This window comes from Arvicanthis niloticus, chromosome 7 (genome assembly GCF_011762505.2).
Source record: "Arvicanthis niloticus isolate mArvNil1 chromosome 7, mArvNil1.pat.X, whole genome shotgun sequence".
Classification (NCBI taxonomy): Eukaryota; Metazoa; Chordata; class Mammalia; order Rodentia; family Muridae; genus Arvicanthis; species Arvicanthis niloticus.
In genome coordinates, this window is record NC_047664.1 from 85,970,824 (window position 1) to 85,991,949 (window position 21,126).

General features: G+C 37.6%; 1 protein-coding gene across 1 annotated transcript in view; it reads right to left on the minus strand.

Annotated features, from left to right (window-relative positions):
* Positions 1–19,755, minus strand: part of Tmprss11a (transmembrane serine protease 11A) — a 51,276-nt gene extending 31,521 nt beyond the window's left edge. The window contains exons 1-3 of the mRNA XM_076938728.1: positions 19,627–19,755; positions 3,213–3,334; positions 1,595–1,713 (exon numbers count right to left, since the gene is read on the minus strand). Of these exons, the coding sequence (XP_076794843.1) occupies positions 1,595–1,713; positions 3,213–3,334; positions 19,627–19,640 (255 nt within the window). The 5' untranslated portion in view covers positions 19,641–19,755. The remainder of the gene's footprint in view (positions 1–1,594; positions 1,714–3,212; positions 3,335–19,626) is intronic.
* Positions 19,756–21,126: the final 1,371 nt, after the last annotated feature.

Consider the following 21,126-nt stretch of genomic DNA (forward strand, 5'->3'; position numbering starts at 1 on the left):
AGGCCCTGGGTATGATATGAAGCTCACCCACTGCAAGTTCATATGTGGCTTATTTATTTTCAGACCTATTGAGATCCTACTTAGCTCAGTAAGGTAGAGTTTATTAGTCGTTATGTATTCAAACAATAACAACAATATTGAATGCAGATTAAGTAAAAGGAGTTCAAGATTCCCAATGAGTGATAATATTTTTCTCTCTGAAAGAATTTATTTTTTCAAGTAATATATATATATATATATATATATATATATATATATCAAAAATTTTTTGCTTCTTTTGTGTAGCCTTGGCTCTGTAGACCAGGCTGGCCTTGAACTCACAGAGATCTACTTGCCTTTGCCTCCAGAGTGATGGGATTAAAGTTGTGCATCACTACCACTGAGTTATGTATCAGAAAGTCACTTGAGGTAAAATTAATTGGGTTTTACACACACACACACACACACACACACACACACACACACACACACATCTCATTCTGGGATTTCTCAAGAATATATTGCAAATGTATACTCTGGATGCAAAGGCATAAAGGGATGACATACATCAATCTGTAAACATGAAATATATATTGGGAAATGAAAATACAAGATAGAAAATCTGTAAAACTTAATGATAACTGAGAATATGCATCAGAAACATGACCTATGACATCACCGCAAGCATGCTGTAGTTGTGCATATTGCAATGTAGGAATGTGGTCACATGGAAAACATGACAATGGATTTGAGAACATAAATATTTTAAGAAAAAAAGTCTTGGTTAAAATATAAAGTATAGGAGCTGGAGCGATGGCTTGATGGTTAAGAGCATTGACCGCTCTTCCAGAGGTCATGAGTTCAATCCCCAGCAACCACCTGTAGTGAGATCTAATGCCCTCTTCTGGTATATAGGTTTACATGCAGATAGAATGCCACACTCATACTTAAATCAATCTTTAAGTTATGAAGAATAATCATAATTTATTCTCTTTTAAGTGACTCAACCTTCTGTGCTTCCTTTAGATAAATTAAACTGAGCAGTTCTTGAGTGGGGATTCATGGACATTCAGAACATAAGCGTAGAAAACCAAGAAGACATTTCCCTTTTGGAAGGTGTCCTGGACTTTTTAGCTTTAACAAATTTGTGAACATTAACTATAAATATTAGGAAGTAAATCTGGGCTTCTTCCCTTTACTAACACATTCCAAAGAAAAATTGATATCTTTGTTGTCTGTTTATAGCTATTTTTAAAACTGTGAAAGATGGTTTTATAAGAAACATGTTGTAACCAACAATGAGTTCTAATGCACCTGGACTTCTCTATTAGGGAAAGCTCTTAGAGAAATTAGAGAAACGGTAGAATAGGCCCCATAGTGTACATCCTTCCATTGTGTAAGGAGAGATTCCAGTCAGAGCCCCCATTTATTAGACAGGCACATTCCCTCACCCCAACATTATCTATACATCCCATGAAATAGAAGATAAACTGGTCTGAGGTGAGGGGCTAGAAAGGTACAAGTGGATGCTGAGGTGGGTGGGTATTGGAAATAAAATTAATGAACCACAAAAATCTGGCAGTATTCTCTGATAAGATAAATTTATCAGACTCACCAAATTTTCCTTCATCTGCTGTAAGTCCTTCAATTGATTTGAGCTCTTTGGTCCTGAATTGCTATTGTCTTGAATATCTGAAATTGTTAAAGTCCCTTGATAATATTCCATTTTCTGACCTGTGATGGTAATGAAAAGTAGAAAATGCATAAGCTATGCAAAGACTTCTGGATCCAAGACTTAATTTTAATGAACCAGAAATGAAGCTGTAAATTTATCACCAAACCTCTTTCTAGTTGAACTTGAGAAAAATATAGTAGCGTACTAACATAGTTTTATGTTAATAATAGTAGATGACATTTGTTGAATCTTTACTATGTACAGAACCTCACATGTATCGTTTCATCATAGTTCCAGACTCTTGAGGTTGACATGACCTCCATTTTATAAAGGAGAGAAGTAAGACACAATAACATCAACTACCTTGATGCTTGTTATACAACCAACAAGTGATCTTTTAAGAAGCTTCAATTTTACAGTTGAGACTCCCAACTTTTGGATGTTTGGGTGTTCATTGCTATATTTCTTGTGTGCGATGAGGTGTAAACCATCCAGGAGTAGAGGTAAGTATTCTTGCATACTTTTACTTGTGGAGAAAGACCCAAGTACAATGAAGGAAATCACCAAGAAAAAGGCTGTCAGAGATTGCAATTGAAAACAGTTTGTAACAGTGGTGTCAATCAGCTGTCTGGCTATCAGTGATGAAAAGAAAAGAGATCAGAGCCTGTTGTGGGAAGTTAAAGATGCTTTTGTATAATTAATATAGATCTTTTGTTATTGGTATAAACTGCTACTGGGGTTTCAGTATGAGTCTCAGAATATGGTAGAAAGTCATTTCACAGGCGTTTTCCCGGTTTTTATAGATGACAACTTTAAAGATGACATCATATAAAACCATTCAAGTGATTACCTCGAGCTTCTTATTTTTGTAGCACACATACATCACTTGAGTGTTACATTGTAGAGATTTGTCAAAATGTAAATGGTTTGTACTTAGCAAAAAATGATATAATGCAGAGCAAGCATTATTTGTGTTAATATAAATATATTAGAGAATAAAAACAAAATCTTTAAATACTATTTTATGAGAACAACTTTTTCTAAGATTAAGAGACAATATTATGTCATAATTTATATGTGATTTTAAAATTCATTATTTTATTAGATATGTGTTTCCGCCAGGGGCGTTGCCCTAGAAATTCTACTCGGCAGAGAACAATGGCAAATGAAAGAACCAGTTTTGATAGCGACTTGGTTATAGTTTTTCATCTTGATGTGCAGCTAATGGCCAGACTTGCTTAATCTGACTGCTATCAGCCAAATGACAATGAGTGGTTTTGATATTCTATGTAGATTCTAAAAAACACTGCACCTCGGCAAGTGAGAAGCTTTTGTACCTTGCTGGACACTGTACTAATGGTATCATAAGCACCCAGAAAAACATTTGTATTTAAGAGTGGTGCAATAATTATTTGTGATGAGATGACAGAATAAACTCTAAAATATCCTGAGCAGGGACAGTCCAGGTAAAAGTATGAACTTCATTTGCAGATATGCAAATCACACTGTGCTATGTGATCTGCATATCACTTTTGTAAGAATCCCAACTGTCCCTTACCGAAGACTAGGAGGTGAGCCAGAAGTCCAATAGTCACTACCACCATCATCAGGGAGAGCGCGGTGAGAACGGTGATCATCCATGGCTTCAGATTTTTGTTGTGGATGCCATAGCGTGCCACTCTGCATAAAGGAACACCATGGTTACTCTCTCATGGGAGTAGTTACAGGTTTTCTAGTTGTGCTTAGATAAATCCATATTGCTACATGCTTCCTTTAATACTGAGAAGACATTATTTTGATTTTGGTTAAAGTCATTTTGATCCTGGGTGAAGATATTGAAAAGACTAGACCTGGGAATTATGTTCTTGCCCCTGGTTTCTGCTTCTTATGACATTTGATGGCAGCCCTGTAATGCCAAGTACAACTGCTGTCAGCAGAGGCTTGCAAGAGCCCATTCCGCCCCTCCCAGTGCTCCTTCATGTCTTACCTGTCTACCTAAGGCTTGCAAACTACTGTCAGATATACTTTTATTCATCTTTTTAAAATATGAAATTTTAAACATGGAAAAATCAGAAAAGTCTAAATAAATATATTTATCTTATAATTTTATCAATGATATTTTTATTGTCATAAAAAACTCATTTTTACCTCTGTGTTAAGAATGTTAATTAATATCTTATGATCTTTCATGAAATCATTGCTATGAACAAGTTATTTCCAATATCACAAGCTCATCATTCTCCTAAAATTAATAATGCTATTAATAATATTAATAATATCTTCTAATGGCCAGTCTACCCTCAAGTTGCTTTTTGTCTTCATAGCATTTAGTTGTATTTTACACAGGCCAGGATACAATCCTGTTTTATGCAGGTCAATGCAAAGTACTTGGTAATTTGTGGCTTATAAGTCTCTTTTAGTCAAAAATAGCCATGCTTCCTTTGAAGTTTGAATGTCATTGAGTTGTTGAGAAAATCAAACTAGTTTTTAGACAGTTTCAACTTCTATTCTTGTCTCATGCTTCTTTGTGGTACCAACCAACTTGCTTTTCTAATTTCCTTTTCACTAAAATTTACATCTAAAAGCTTAATTAGGTTTTAGTTCAATTCATTGACAGAGATACTTTATATGTGCTAGTTTCATTGAACTGTGTGTAGAAAAAAAAATGTCACAGTTTTGGATGAAATAAAACGCCTGCCTTTCTTCTATTAACTTTTTGTGAACAAGTGTGTTCACTGTATTGTATCAAGTGGATACGATACATGAGTGCTCACTACACAGAGTCACCTGGAAGCCCTCAATGGGCTGCAGTAGTTTAGGTCATTTTTTATCACCAAAAGCTGATGAGGAGTCTGGTACAGAATAAAAAAATATAAACCTGTAAGCTACAAGCAGGTTAAATCAAGGTTGCATATGAATTACAAAATTTTGGCAGAGAGGTCACCAGGCCCTGTAACTTTAGTGATCCATTTCAGCGATTTCCCATAATAGCGGCCTGTTTACTTGTTTTGTTAGTTTGTCACTTCATGTTTATAGATTGATAACAATGTTTCCTCAGCAACAAGAGACATTCTTCATATTTCCTTCACAGAATTTGAGACGCTTTGTTCTAAGTAAACATTCAGTGTATAGTGGTTGTTAAATTTTTGGAATACAAAGCTATTTTGATAAGTTAATGTTGAGGTGAAACAGTATAATAGTTGAGCCTAGATAGTTAATAAAAGGGCTGATTTCAGATGGGCATGCCACAGTAGATGTGGAAAAGCCCACTAAGCCTCAAGACTACACAACAAATTACAGGCAAATGAGAAAAACTAGGAACACAGAGGCGGAACTCCCTAGGGAAGAGCATGTCAGTGGCTGTCCAGTGCCAAATGACCAGCTCCAAAACATATATACGAGTAGTAGTACATGGGCTGAGCAGGTTATATGTAGGAATATGCATGAATATACATATATACATGTATCCTTGCATGCAATAACCATACATGAAAGAAGAGGCCATGGATTTGATGGATTGGAGAGAGATATATAGAAGACGTATGAGGGAGAAAATGAAAGGGAGTAATGTAATGATACAAATTTTAAAAGGATGTATTTATCCAATAAACCTGAGAGGAACGAATTCTGTGTGTAGAGAATATAGACTGTGTGGACAATGGTTCATTAAAAGCAAGACAAAACAACAACATAAAATCCAAGAAACCAAAAACAAGAGTTGGCTGAAGAAGTGCTGTATGTTCTCTGACTGATGCAATCTAACACACGCAATTACAATGCCAAACTGATGCTCTACACGAAAGGTATACTGATCTACACTTCGCTTTCTAAATGTCTTGATGTTTAAATTCAGAATAAAGGAAATCTTAGGGATGCTTTAATATAATTTAGCTACACTCTGAAAGAAGACATCTATTCAGAAATATAACGTGATTTCCTTCACATAACAGAAGTTGGAGGTTTTTCAAACTTAAGGGCTTCTGACTTCTAGAACACAAACTGAACTATCTTTCAATTAGTTCCACTTGAGTTCTTAAATGTGCTTACAGTTTATGTGTGCATCTATTCAGTCATGCTTGTAGCATATCTGTTCATTTGTGAAGGGGTTTCCCAGTGACTGGCCAGGAGAAAGGGGATGTGGGTCAGCTTAAAGAAAGAATTCTGTCTCAGTTGGGTACTCACTCTTCTTCTTGGAATCATATTGGTGTGCCAAGAAAAAAGATGGTCAAAGGGAAAGAAATGTTTAACTTAAGAACATGTACAAGCTTTCAAATCTATCCATCTTCTCATACAACAGTTCCTCTGAATAGAGCAGAGGAAGACAGGAGTGGAAAAGTCACACACCTGCTACTCAGATATTTACAGATGACAGCACAGGCTTGCAAATGAAAACAGACTAGTTGAGCTTCCCTGTATGTTTGTAAAGCACCATACGGGTTGCATCTTCAAGTCCCAGAGAGAGGCTGTGAGCATCTGGGGAAACTGGACATTGATAACCCAGAGTTTAAAGTGTTGAATTTGGGGAGGAGGATGGGAGACAGCGGTGTGGCTAAGAGTGATTGTTGCTCTTGTAGAGGACCAACGTTCAGCACCCAGCAGCCATGTGGGGCAGCTCACAACTGCCTAAAACAAAACGTATAAGTTTTAGAGAAGCTTTGGGGACTACAGTCCCCACACAGCTTTGAGTAGCACAAGCTACAAAGCCCTAAGTTAGAGCTACTCTTACTTAATCCTACATGAGTAAACACTTCATTTAAATCCAACTTCTCTTTTTTTTTTTCAATCAATTTTTCTCTCTCATACATTGCATCCTGGCCACAGTTTCTCTTCCCTCCTCTTCTCCCAGTCTCTCCCCAACACACATCTATCTCCTCACTTCCTATCCACTTCTCTGTTTCTCTTCAGAAAAGGGTGGGCATCCCAGGGATGTCAAACAAACATGGCATATCAAGTTGCAATAATATTGGGCATCTCCTAATATATTATATACTAATATATTACTATATGTATTATATATTATATGTGATAGTATATGTTATACCACATATAATATATATTATATGTATAATATATATAATACTATATATAATATATATTGTCCATATATATGTTATATTATATTCCAATATATATAATACTAAGGCTAGATGAGACCTACTTTTATGAATATAATTATGTAATGCAGAAAGGCTAAAAAACCCACCCCATTACCTTCCCATTCTACACAGACTCCGTTAGTCATCTGCTTAAGGTCACTCAGATTAGAAAAACAAACAAAAAAAAACAAAACCCAAATCAACAAAAACCCACTTAGTACATACAACTATCTGGAATCTAGTCTGTTTGTAAACTGAAACACCATTTTGTTAGACATTGTTTTCCTCACCAGCTTTGCCTGTGCTGGCAAAGAAAACAGAGGTGCATTCATCTTCTGTCTCTGAGTAACTAATTACTACAAAATTTGCAGTTCAAAGCAATACCCAGTGCTGTATGTGGCACAGCTGGCTTCTTTGCACTCCCTCAATACATATATGTATAGTATGTATATGTATGTGTATATGTATATATGTTATTGAATACTATGATGTGTTCAGAGTTGTTCATTTTTATTCTTATTTTTGAAATTCCCTATCCTCCCTCCAAACCCTCCTATATACCATTCCCTGCTTTCCTTTAAATTTCTTTTTTCACTAATTATTATTGCAAGCATATATGTGCAGGTATATAGATACATTCCTAAACATAAGAAGTTCAGTCTGCATAATGTTATATGTATGTCTTCAGGACTGACCACTTAGTGCTCATAATCTCATGACTGAGATTGAGATTCTGGTTGGGGCTGCTTTCATATTCTGTGATTTGTGACCAACTTTCAAGTTCACTAGAATATTAGAGTTTACTTTCTTGAGGCTGAACTGAGATCAAAATAAAGCCTAGTCTTTTCTTACTGTATCATCTAATTAGACTTCCAAGAATAACAGCCCATTTTTAAAAATGAATTACCTGGGGACTTTATTATATCTGTAAAACTTCCTCCTAGCAAGTAGAAATGTATTTGATTTGGTAAGAAGCACCACGTAGAAGAGGGGGTGGGGATGTGGGGGGTTATCTTTGGATTTGACCTCACTACAACTGAAAATATGACTTTGGTGAAAAGGAATACGTGCATCCAGAGAAAGCAAGTGAGCACTAAACCTTAAGACTGGTGGTATAGTACCATTCTGCAGAAGACAATTCTATGATGGGCTTGGAATAAAGTGAAAAGCAGGGGATGTTTTATTCCAGCAATGTTCTTGAACACACAAAGCGAACTCTCAGAAATTAAAACAAGAGCTAAAGCTAATCCCCAGTCACGCCATAATTGGCACTTTGCATTCTCTTGGGGAGCAAGCTCGTACACATGATCCCTATTCTGAAACACACAGCTTATAATCTCCACGGAACTCAGTTTATCACATCCACTACCTTCATCAGCCAGTTTTGAGAAGGGTGTGTTTGTGGCTTGTTTTCTTTTTAAAGATGCTGTCAAAGGAAAATGGTATTAACTCAACAATCTGACTTTGCCTCTAAATCTTGCAGGTTAAAAAAACACACAGCGAGTTAGAGGATGCCGCTCCTTAGTATCTTCATATGTGTGTCAGAGATGACTTAAGCAAAAAGAAAACAAAACAGAACAAACAAACAGACAAAAAAAAACAAACGATGCTGAGCCTCCTGTCTCATGGGGATCTTCTTTTCCCTAGGAAGACCTTCCTGGACAGGCAGCCTGCAGCCTGTCTACTTGCCCCACCTCCAACTTTATGTCCTTCTTCATTTTGTATAGGCTCTAGAGGTTTCATTCTTTTGGGTTATTTTTCTTCTCTCCCTAAACCGGTACATGTTATTAATGTATGAATGTGTTTCTCGGTCACTTTCGCTATGATGAAACACCATGACCAAAAGGAAGTTGGGAAGAAAAGGGTTATTGGGCTTACACTTTCATAGTATAGTCTATCACTGAAGGAAGCCAGAACAAGAACTCAAACCAGGCAGAACCTGGAAGCAACAGCTGATCCAGAAGCCATGGAGGGATGCTGGTTACTGACTTGCTTCTCATAGCTTGCTCAGTCTGCTTTCTTATAGAATGTTCTTATAGATAACCAGCCCAGGAGCAACACCACCCAAGTGGACTGGGACTTCCCCATCAATCCCTAATTAAGAAAATGCCCCTCAAGCAGCCGGATCTTATGAGGTCATCTTCTCAATTGGGGCTCGCTCCTCTCAGATTACTCTAGCTTGTGTCAAGTTGACATGAAACTACACAGAACAATTGACTCCTTGTCAAGTTGACACAAAGACATCACTGTTAAGCCACAGACTTTCATTTCTTGTTTATTCTCAAGATCAAAAGTTAATAAAGGCCTCACAACATGACACATTTTACAAACTTTAAAAGCCCTACAGTCTTACAAATTAAAACACTCTAACAGTTGTATCTAAAAAAAAAAAAAAATCAGTCCCCATGGCTGCCCCTGTTTTTGACATTTGGAAGCTCTTTGTAATGCAAAAGGTGTAGCTGTGGACAGGCTGAGAGTTGGAGTGTCTGTGCAATAATGACCTGTCTAAAAAGCACCATCCTCTATGACTTGTAGGGTAGACCAATTGAGAAGAGGCTTTTATGTAACTTTAGGCAATTCACAGAAAGAAACATACGGTTTCTTTATACATAGATGCTTGTTTGGAGTGGCAGTGAGTAAAGGTCTGGCATTGTATACATTGGCTACCACTGATAATTTAGATTTTTTTTAGAACACCATCCACAAACCAATTATTTCCTAAAACTATATGATACTCCATCAAGTTTTGAGTATTAAAAAAAATCAGTCTCTTTTAAAATCCAAAGCTGTAGAACTCCAAAGTCTCTCTTTAAAACATTTAAATCTCTCAAATTTATGATCCTATATGTTGTATATCATTATCATCATCATCATCACTTCAAGAGAGAAGCACCAGAGCAGAGTCACAATTTGAACAATGCAAACCCAAACTCAAATAGTGTCAATAATTCAGTGTTCAATATTTGGGACTCACTCATAATCTCTTGTTCTCACCAGGCAGCTAGGATCCTTTCTCCAGCTCCACCTTCTGCAGCACACACAGCTTGCCTTCTAAGCTTGGAAAGGTTCCACCCCATTACTGTCCCTGTTCCTCATGGCCATCCCATGGTAGTGGCATCTACAAAATACCAGGGTCGTTGCTGCAACTAAACTGGGCTTTCACCAATAGCTCTTCCATGGTACCAAGCCTCAACTCTGTATGACCCCTTCAATCCTGGATCTTGAACTGCTACAAAGGCTACAGATTCACCAATGACTTTTTAGCTTCTTGCCAAGTGTCAGCTGTTTTCCATGACCCCATCATGTCATCAGAACCAATCCCATCTGGGTGAATCCAATGCTACCAAGTTTGGCTTCAAACTTGAGGTACAACCTCAACCACCTCTGGAACACAGCTTCTATGTGCTGACTCTTGAGGAATACTTCCCAGATTTTACCTCTATATTGCTGCTCTCTTCCTAATGAGCTGATTCTTCAGCCTCACCTGACCAGCATTGTACCAGCAAAGCAAAAGTTTTACTTCAGTGGTTATGGTCTATTGTTAGTCTCAGCTAACTCTTCAGCTCTAGATGACCAGAAAGAAGCACAGATTCTTTACACAAAAGGGCCAGTAGAGACTTTGCTTCCTTCTGAAACTTCACAGGCCAGGCCTCCGTCGTCTGCCCTGCCTGCAACAGTTGTATTCACCAAGCTCCTACAGAATAGCCCACTGCGCTCTCAACACTCACGACTTTTCTAGTCAAAAGTTCCAAATTCCTTCAACAATCCTGCAGAAAATAGCATTGTCAGGTCTGTTACAGCAATACCCAACTACCCTAGTACTAATTTTTGTACTGTTAAGGTTACTATTGCTGTGATGAAACACAATGACCAAAAGGGGAGGAAAGGGTTTATTTGGATTATACTTCTACGTCATATTCCGTCATCAAAGAAAGTTGGGACAGGCATTCAAGCAGCACAGGAACCTGGAGGCAGGAGTTGATGCAGAGACCATGAAGGAATGCTGATTACTGGTTTGCTCATCAATCACTAATAAATAAAATGACTTATAGTCTTGCCTCTAGCCTGGGAGACACTTTCTCAATTGAGGTCCCTTCCTCTCTGATGACTCTAGCTTGTCTTAGTTGACATCAAACTAGCCAACATCAAGTTTGTACATGTGATTGGCATACACTTGCCCATTTACACATTGATAATGTTTCTATAAATATTTATACAACCATTGTTTGAACTTCAGTAAAAATTATCTGATGCTTACTGATTGTGGCCCAGCTTCCCATGCTGTACGTCTTACTAATTTAAGTAAATAAGGGTGACACATTTATTCTAAGGACTGGAGAGAAGATTTGGTGGATTAGGATGTTTACTGTGTATACAATGGAGGCAGGTTTAGTTCTGACACCCACACAGTGGTTCAGCCTGTCATGCTAATACTAGGGAACTGAACTCCCTTGTCTGACTTCCATGGGCGTCACTCCCCAATTCTTTGCCTGGAAAACTTAAATAGAAAAAATCCTACAGAACCTAAATCTTTTCCTTGGAGAATTTGGTACAAGAAGTCCTCGTCCACTTGCTACATGAAAAGGACAAGGAACATTTTGTGATGACTTTGACATATAACTGTCAACTGGTCAACTCTTACATCCTTTTAAGAATCACCACTTAATATAGGAATTATAAAATCATGAGCCATTATTTGGAAGGTGTACTTTATTAGGTTAACTGACTACTTTGTGTGACCTATAGACATTCTTGTAACTAGAATTACTTGTAGTAGATTTGTGAGTATTTTACCCTGAGAAACAATTTGCCCAATTCTTATATCTTAAGTATGCAGTTAGGACTTTATCGTTTAGAAACATATATTCTTGATTCTAATTGATGATGCAGAGTTATGTCTATGTATGGACTATGCTGTGATATTTCAGAATATGTATGCAATAAATAGTGAACAAATCAAGGTTATTGCATATCTATACCCGAGCAGGTTTTACTTTTTGTGTTAGAAATATTCAAAATCTTCCCTACTAGCTATTTTTGAAATGGTCACTAATCATTGCCCTTAATTATTTTACTAGCTATAGACTAGTAGAAGCTATTACTTCTCATTTGTGTAATAGTACCCACTAGGTGTTCTCCAAAGAGTCTGCCTTTGACTTCTATAACTCGGAATATTTTTTCTTGAAGAGAAAATTGTTCTTTAAAAGATTGTTTTTAACTTTTCAAGAAAATCTTCCCATTGCACAAATGGATGATTTGTGGAGTTTAAGCCACATGGAAGCAGAGGATCTCCTAAAATGAAGTAGAGACTGTTTTATTGTCCAAAAGCTTTATCAGTCTTTGTTGGGTTTATATCTTGAATCAGAGTTTGATTTTCCACATTCTCCTTTCCTGCTGGCCTTAAATCTGTATGTACTTTCCTAGAGTGACAATTCCCTTCGGCCTCAACTTCAGAGAACCCTTTGTGAACATGACAGTAGCGATTTGGAGAGATGGGAGGCTAAGAGGAGGCATACAAAGGAAATGTAATGACCACACTGTTCTATCCTACCAAATACCTTCTGATTTTAATTCATGTGTGTGTTGGGGGAGGGGGTGCACACTCATTCACATGCACAAAAGCCAGAGGATGCCCTCTGCTACTACCTGTTTTACAAATTTTAGTCTAAATATTTCATTGAACCTTAAGCTAGATAGGCAACAAGCCCCAGGCATCCTCCTGTCTCCACTGTACCTTCCCAGGCTCAGTAACAGGAGGGCATGGCTACACCTAGCTTATTCCATGAGTCTGGGGAGTTTTACTTAGATTCTCATACTTGTGAAGCAAGTGTTCTTACATACCCATGGCCCACGATTTAATTCTGTTTTGTTTTGTTTTGCTTTGTTTTGTTTTGTTTTGTTTTGTTTTGTTTTTCAAGACAGGGTTTCTCTGTGTAGCCCTGGCTGTCCTGGAACTCAATCTGTAGACCAAGCTGGCCTCGAACTCAGAAATCCACCTGACTCTGACTCCCAAGTGCTGGGATTAAAGGTGTGTACCGCCACTGCCTGGCCATGATTTAATTTTTGATAACTTATTTGGACACATATCTTATCTAAAAGTACAAGGTCATGAAGTCAGTGCATAAGTAATGCATAACACTGAGACATTTCTTAAGTTCCCAAGTAGTAAGAAGAGGAGAGGTTTCTCAGATCAAATATATTTGATAAGGAATATATAAATGATTTAGGTAATGTTGAATGGAATCTTCCTTTCTGAGCTTTTGGAGATTTCAAATAAAGAGTCAAACAGGTAGTGTGTCCTGCCCAGTTTTCTATATGTCCTGGTCACTAGCAGACTCACAGTGTGTCACACACCATTTAGGTCTTAGACACTGGTAGCTAATGACTTCATGGAATGAAAAATTCCCATCTCTACTTTTCACTAGCATCTCTTCCTGTTTCTTGAATCCTCCTGTTTCTCAGAAGGGGCATAAGACATGCCTGTAGGGGTGTTCTTACCAATGTGAGGCGTCATGTCAAAGACTTGTCAGGAGAGCTGATAACAGAAGAAACCAAGGGATCCTGCTGTGTTTCTTGCTCATCCCTCTCCCAGAGCTGATGCCAGTGAGGGCAAGGCAAAGAGGAGAAACTATGTAAAATATCATTAAGTGTTGAGAACAATGAACGTTTTCTGTGGGAAATGAAGTTCAGGCTGTGCTGAATTCAGGGAACTAAAAAGGACCTTGGGTCTGCAGAAGAAATCTCAGCTCCTCATCAATTCACCCTGAACCTGAGAATGCAAACTGGAAATCAAAACCAGGTTTACAGGAGTGTAACTGTGAGAAGCTTGTTGCTGTCAGAGAAGAATGTGAGTGGGAGGCTACGGAAAACCCTTGGCCGCCATTGATGTTCTCCATGCCCTTGGAGGAGGATGTCCCTGAAGTGACTGCTGCTCACTTCTCATCACATCTGGCCTTGGAGGTGGGACTTACTACGACGAGTTATCCAAAGTGCAGTGGAAGCACGCATCCTCTGATGCCTCCTGGTATTATAATTAGTGAAATTACTTTCCAGCCCTGCCTTTTAGATCTCTGTCCATTTCAGCAAAATCGTGTTTTCTAGCTCTATTCTGAAACAACTTAAATTTAATGTAGAGAAAGCAGCAAAACATGACTTCCGATTGTCCTAGCTGTAGCTTCAAAGTCCTTATTAAATATTGTTGAGCTCAGTGTTTGAATCAGTATTAAAACAGAACTACACGCAGTTTAAATTAACACAGAACAATTGAACAGACATCTGACTGGCAACAGAACACATCAGTTTTTAAAATTAGTCTGAGTGTGTATCCTAGCCTCAGCACTCTACAGTGGGAGACAAGATGTTCAGCCTGTCTGTGTCAAAACTCCGACACCTTGAGGCTGGAGAGACGGCTCAGTGGTTAAGACCAGTGACTCTTCTTCCTAGAGGTACTGAGTTCAATTCCCAGCAACCACATGTGTGGCTCACAGCCATCTGTAATGGCATCCACTATACACAAAATAAATAAATCTTTAAAAAACGTTTCACATTTTTAAGTGGAAATAAATATTATACCGATTTATAAGCTAGATGCATTAATCCAGGTAAAGAGACTAGCACATAGTAAGTGTCTTAGTTATGGCTTTATTGTTGTGAAGAGGCAGCAGAAACAAGGCAACTCTTACAAAGGGAAAACATTTACCTGGGGCTGGCTGACAGTTTCAGAGGTTCAGTCCACTGTCATCATGGTGGAACACATGGCAGTACAGAGGCAGACATGCTGCCGGAGAATGAGCTGAGAATTCTACATCTTGATCATCAGGAAACAGAAGGAGATTGCCACACTAGATCTGACTTGAGTATATGAGACCCCCAAATCCCACCTCCACAGTGACGCACTTCCTCCAACAAGGCCACACCCCCTAAAAGCATCACTCCATGTGAGCCGACCTTTCAAACACATGAGTGTCCCGGGCCATTCCTACTCAAACCACCACAGTAAGTACCATACAGATGTGACTGCTGTGAGTCAATTTGTTCTTATCGCCGTTATACACAATAGAAATCAGCCATTCTTAGACAAAAGAGCATTTTATTATGAGGATATTGGAAGGAAGTTTGGTACCAGAAACACTCTGGAATTTTAATCACCTTTGAGTTGCCCCTAAAGAAGGGGTTTACAGAACTAAACATCAGAAACTACCCAGAATATTTTTAGTGCAAGTTCATCTATGACAAAAACACATTCTACTGTCGTACAAGTGACACAGTAAAACCAAGATATTATTTAATATGTGTACGATTAATAGGGCAATAAAGGATTAACTATACAGGCTTAAACAAAGCGTATACAACATTCTAAGTTCCCCCAAAAGATAGGCAACACTTAATGTTCCTATGTGTTAATGGGTGTGCATGTGCACACTTACTCTTGACATATTTTTTATTTTCATCTATTAAAGTACGTAAAGAATGTGTTAGATTGAAGATTAAGAATCAGGCTTAAATGGTTAGTCGTGTACTAAGAATGAACTCTTTCTATGCAAATACCTGTGTCATAGCATCGTACAATACAATATATTCTAAAAGCTACTTCTAAGAAGTTAACCAGCCACAACAATATATCTTATTCTTTTTTGTTGTTGTTGCTTTAAAATTTGTCTGGCAATGTTCATTGTATTTCTGTCTACTTATCCACTTGAATATGTTTTTTACAACTTTTCTTGAGACTTAGTAAAGTGTTTTTATCATTATGGTGAGTTTGGGGAAGTAAGGATGAATACATCATGAACTTTAAATTCATGCAATGCATGTTACAACCCTTTCCTCGACTGCTGACACAGAGTCTCATTGTTGGCTGAACTTGAACATACACAGTCCTCCTGCCTCTCACTCCTAGGTGCTGACATTATAGGCATATGCTGCTATACCCAGCTTTGGGGTACAACCTTTGAGTCCTATGAGATTCAAACTAATTCAGAACTGCAAACCTTTTTTGTAAATGTTTAAAATAGTAAAAATATAACAAAACTTCATTTTGTTAACAAAAATGAAAGTTAAGCACTTTAGAATGTTCTAAAATTCTCCATCTGCATAGAACAACCCTCATAAGCATTTTTACATGGAGATATTAACTTGGCTTTTAGGGTAAGAAATGTTTGGTGTGGTGTGGTGTGGTGTGGTGTGGTGTGGTGTGGTGTGGTGTGGTGTGGTGTGGTGCGGTGTGGTGTTGTGTGTGTTTTGAAGTTTTCACACTCTGGTCTGCATCAGTTCCCTGCCCTCTGTTAAGTGTAGATAATAAACCTGCATGTGAAAGCTTTGGATGAGCAAATGAAGGGCTCGAGCATATACTGAGTCCTATTCTGGACAGAGAGTTTTCATATAAGTCAGTGGTTCTCAACCTGTGGGCTGTGACGCCTTTAAGGGTCAAATGACCTTCTCACAGAGGTCATATATCAGATAGCCTGCATACCAGATATTTACATTATGATTTGTAATAGTAAACTTATAGTTACCAAGTAGCAAAGAAAATAATTTTATGGTTGGGGGTCACAACATGAGGAACTGTCCTAAAGGGTCACAGCATCAGGAAGGTTGAGAACCACCGATGTAGATGATTTCACATGCTTGCTGCCACAGCTTGGTGAGACCAGCCTTAGTGCTAGCGTTTCACTAGTAAAGCCAGCTAAAGGAAGGAAAGGCTTTGTCTTTGTAGCTTCCAGCTGCCTGGCTGCAGTCAGACCATCTTGATACTAAATGTGGAAGCCCAAGATAGGAAAGTAGTCAAGATCTGTTGATTGGATGGTACCATTAGTGGGTCCATTTCTGGCCACTGGCCAAGATTTTCAGACATATTAATGGATGTATCAGGTTTACAACATGATATTGAATAACTGTGATCTGGGGCAATGTTTTCTTCTCATGAAAACAGGGTGATCACGGAGGTTCGCTTCCATCAGGATTGTAATGAATAAATAATCTAATAAACACTGTGATTCAAACTGATGTGTATTTAATAAATAGACAATAAATAATAGTTCTTATTATAAAGACAAATAAATTAATGTGGGAGTGTGTACTATTCCGATAAAAATTTCTACAATCTTGAGTATAAGATAGATATAGATATAGATACAGATACAGATACAGATACAGATACAGATACAGATACAGATACAGATATAGATATAGATACAGATATCTCCTCAGTCTTCCTCTTTAATATTATTCCATGTATTCTAGATTATCAGGAAATGAAGGCACAACTAAGCGATGATTTGCAGGTCATTGTTTAAATCTCAATGACACAAATATTCATTTTAATCCACTGACTATAGATGGATATGTGGAGATGATCAGATCATAAATACTTCATAAAAATTAAGAATTAGAAAACACAAAATATTATTAAAATTTATTAAATAGGGGAAAAGAAGGAGATCCTTTAGTCAATCTTGGACTTCGCCTTCACATCCAGGCCCTATTAGCTTGTAATGTGGGGCTGGTTACTTTCCCCACTTATAAAACCTAGTTGCTAAGTCACACACTAGTAAGGATTAGATGAGCTAACAGAGGGTGCAGAAGGCATGTGATGAGTGCACACATAACTTTTCTGGAAAAATAGAAAATATAATATTTAATTGATAATTTACCAGTTAGTAATTTTAACTCTGAAGATGGTTTTAGGATGTGTCAGAGACTAGACTTAACAAATTAGCAAGTTAACTGAAACAATTATCCAATAAAATAAAATAAAATCTAAACCACAAATATTTGTAATGGACTTATCCAGAATGACTTTTTCTCTAAAGGTAATAGGCCAGAGATGAATTTAGGTTTTGCTTTTTATTAAGCTAGACGATGAGAGGGTTGTACGGGCTTCTGAGAACTTGATCCCAATCTCAGATGGAGGTTGCATTGACATTATATCTTATCTTTTATAAATTAAAGAATTGAGATTTTAAAGTGAATGAAATCCCTTAATCAATAAAGATTTTCAAATGGTAGGGACACGGCTATTTTCGGGGGAAATCTAAACGAGAGTTCTGCAATTTGTTCCACTAAAGCCAGCCCAAGGACAGAGATGAAATTACAGACTCCATGGAGGAGACATCCAGGTTTATTACAGAACAAACAACAGCATGTGGATCAAATGCTACATTTTCAAGTCTTCCCATTGTGTTTCTTGTTCATGAAGAAATAAGAATTAAAACAGCGCGCAGAACTGTAGAATGCACTCTAAGGTGATTGTAGATTTGGCATAGGCTATCACAATGGTAATAGGCACCTTCTTGTCATTAATCCTTGTGCTGCCTCTCAGCAGGATTTCTTTCTTCCATTTTGGGTTAGTGTTCCTGAATTCGACTCAAAGCAACTGCTGCTACCTAGTGTTCCTTACTATGTCTATTCTTTGCTAGTAATGTCTCACTAATGTATAAAATAGGGACAAGTAAACATTAATATTACTCCAATAACTTACTTCCCTTAAACTGTAAAAATTCATAGGTGCATAATTATTTACTATAAAAGAGACCTTTTGGTGCCTATACATACAAGACTTGATAATTTTAATAGAAAAAATGGGAAATATAAGGTTTTGCTTTATAATCTTGCTGTCTATAAGCATTGGGTGTGAATGAATGAATTTTTAAAAACAAGTTAAACATCAGCACAAAATGCTCATGTTGTTTGCTTTCGTATTTGTTCAACACCTCACCTGTGAGATGTTGGCTGTGTGTGAAGCACGCCTGGCTCTTCAAGGGGTGTCAGAGACCATGGTTGCTATACAATTTTTTTTATAAAGCCCTGATCGAAATATTGCTATTAAATATAAGTATTCTGAGGGGGCAAGTTTCCCAGGGAAGTTCACTGACTTAGCAGGCTGCCTAATATAAAAATCTCACATCTGAAGTTCCCAGGATAGTGCCTTCTATCTAGAGAGATAGAAGTTAGTAAGGAGAATATGCTAATTCAACAGTAAAACTGTATACTATATGGTTTAGGACTACTCCAAGAAATTCTGCCATCTGATGGCTCTGGGAGCCTGGAGAAGTCTCCTAACTTCTGTGTCTTCAGATTTGTTTCTTAGGTTTGGCCTTAATATGATACCCGCACTACTGAACGCACCAGGCTTGTTTAGGCTCTTAAATGAAATAACATATGTAAAAATACTTCCAAAAGATCATAAATATTAACAAAAATGAAATATTACATATATATACATATATATGTATATATATGTATATATATATATATATATATATATATATATATATATATCAGACCAATAGTTTTCCATCTTTGAATGTGGCAAATCATATTTTAAAAATTATATTTTTATTTGCCTTATGATTTAAAAGAACTTTTACAAAGTTAGTATACTATCACCAGTCTTGATCTGTGGCTAGCTCAGTTTCTCCTCAGGAAAATCTAAGGTTCTCTACAGTGGATCAGGTGTCTCTGAAACTCATGACTTCTTAATTTTCCTCACTCCACAAGAACCAAACACACAATAAGGAGGAAAAGCTGAGGGAACAGCCTGTTGGGTTGGAGCAATGAGGGCTGCTTTCAAACAAATGATCATTTCCCTCTCAGATCTGAATCAAGCAGGTCAGAGTGGCATTGACTTTTCCACTGCAGTCCCAGTTACCTACTATTGAACTAGGAAACATAGATAATGCTGACTTGTATACAAAACACTGATTTCTGAACAGAGATTACTTACTCCAGCCCACTGTGAAAATTCCAGAAATCTTTCAAGCTTAAATGTAGTTTGAATTCCTGAAAGATTCCTCACCAGCTGTCCTCTGGCGTGGGGAGTCTACCCCTCAAACAGACACAGCAGAGGAGCAGGAGCCAAAGAAACCAAGCTGAACTTACCGATGCAGATACATCACGGATAGGCCGGGATCCTGCAGGTATCACCCACTGAACTTGACTTTCCAATAAGCTCTATGACATCCCTACATGTCTTAGAGATCTACTCCTGGAAGAAATACGGAAACAAATGACAAGTAGTTGAAATGAAACAAGTTTGACAAGTCTGAACACAGAAGACGCAGCCCATAGGACAGCCTGGAGTAAGCAGCCAGAGAAAACATACTCGCAACATAAAAGAAATAGTTTGGACTTTCTCCCTTCTCTTTCTTCTTTTCTTTTTTTGTCTTTATGTCTTTCTCCCTCTCTCTCTCTTTCTTTTTCTCTCTTTTGTATTGTATTGACTGCTTTTGTTAAAGAACAAAGTGGTTTCAGGGGTATACATGAGAAGTGTATTAGGAATGCACAAGGATTAAGAAGATTGTTGGTAGGCATGTGAGCAGCTTAGAGACAATAAAATAAAAGTCCTCAGCAAGAAATAATTGTGCCATTCTGGTTGAAAAATACTTACCTTCAAGTTTCAGGATATAGTGAATTTATCAGTGTACAGTGCTAATTTATCATAAAGATACCTTATTATAATAATCAGTACACTAATAACTGATGTTAAGTGCCTACTATCAGAATACAGGCAAATAAATGCATTTCAAATGAGATTTTAAGAATGACCTAATGTGATAAGCAGTAACATGTGCGTTTGTCATTTATCAGACTGGGGAAAAAAATGAGAAGAATAAACAGATTCTTTCACTGAGGCAAACAACACGTGCTTGTGTGCTCTTTGGTCACACTGAGACCTTAGAAACAAGACTGGAGCCTTCATCTCTTTCCCTTTGTACTCTTTGGATGAAAGGTAACTTTTGGCAAATTTGAGTTTCTGTGATTCATCAGTGGCCTTCTAGAGCAGATAGACGAGTTTACAGTGGGCCCCATGATTTCATGCACTCACTGTGTTCCCACCACTTAGTCACCCTCTTCCTCCTGGGTGGCAGTTGCACACCCCTCTTTTCTATTTCCCCATCAATCCTTCATTCTTTCTACTCTCCCTCCTTACTAACCCCTACATCACCGGTGGTGACCACCGTAGCAAATTACTACAAGTGTGGCAAGTTAGCAATAAAGCCAGATGTGATGATACATGTGTGTAAATGTCACAACAGCTTAACTACTTAAAATGCAGACTAAAAGATTAAGAATAGAAATGTTTCCAATATTAAACTTAGTAACATATTCTTTTACCATTGTCAAGACTGTACATCCCAAATCAAGCTGTCAACGAGGCTGTACTCTCTCTAGGGGAGTCTAGGGAAGACTCATTACTTCCTTTTGTTTTTATTGAGGTATTAATTGTTGAATTAATAACTATATACACGCAAGACTACTGCTCTACCAGTGAGCTATATACCAATCCTGCTTTAAAGAAAATTTAAGACAAGGTCTTGTTAAAGTACCCAGGCTGCTCTTAAACTTTGACTGTGGCCAGAACAGTCCTTAGCGTCATCA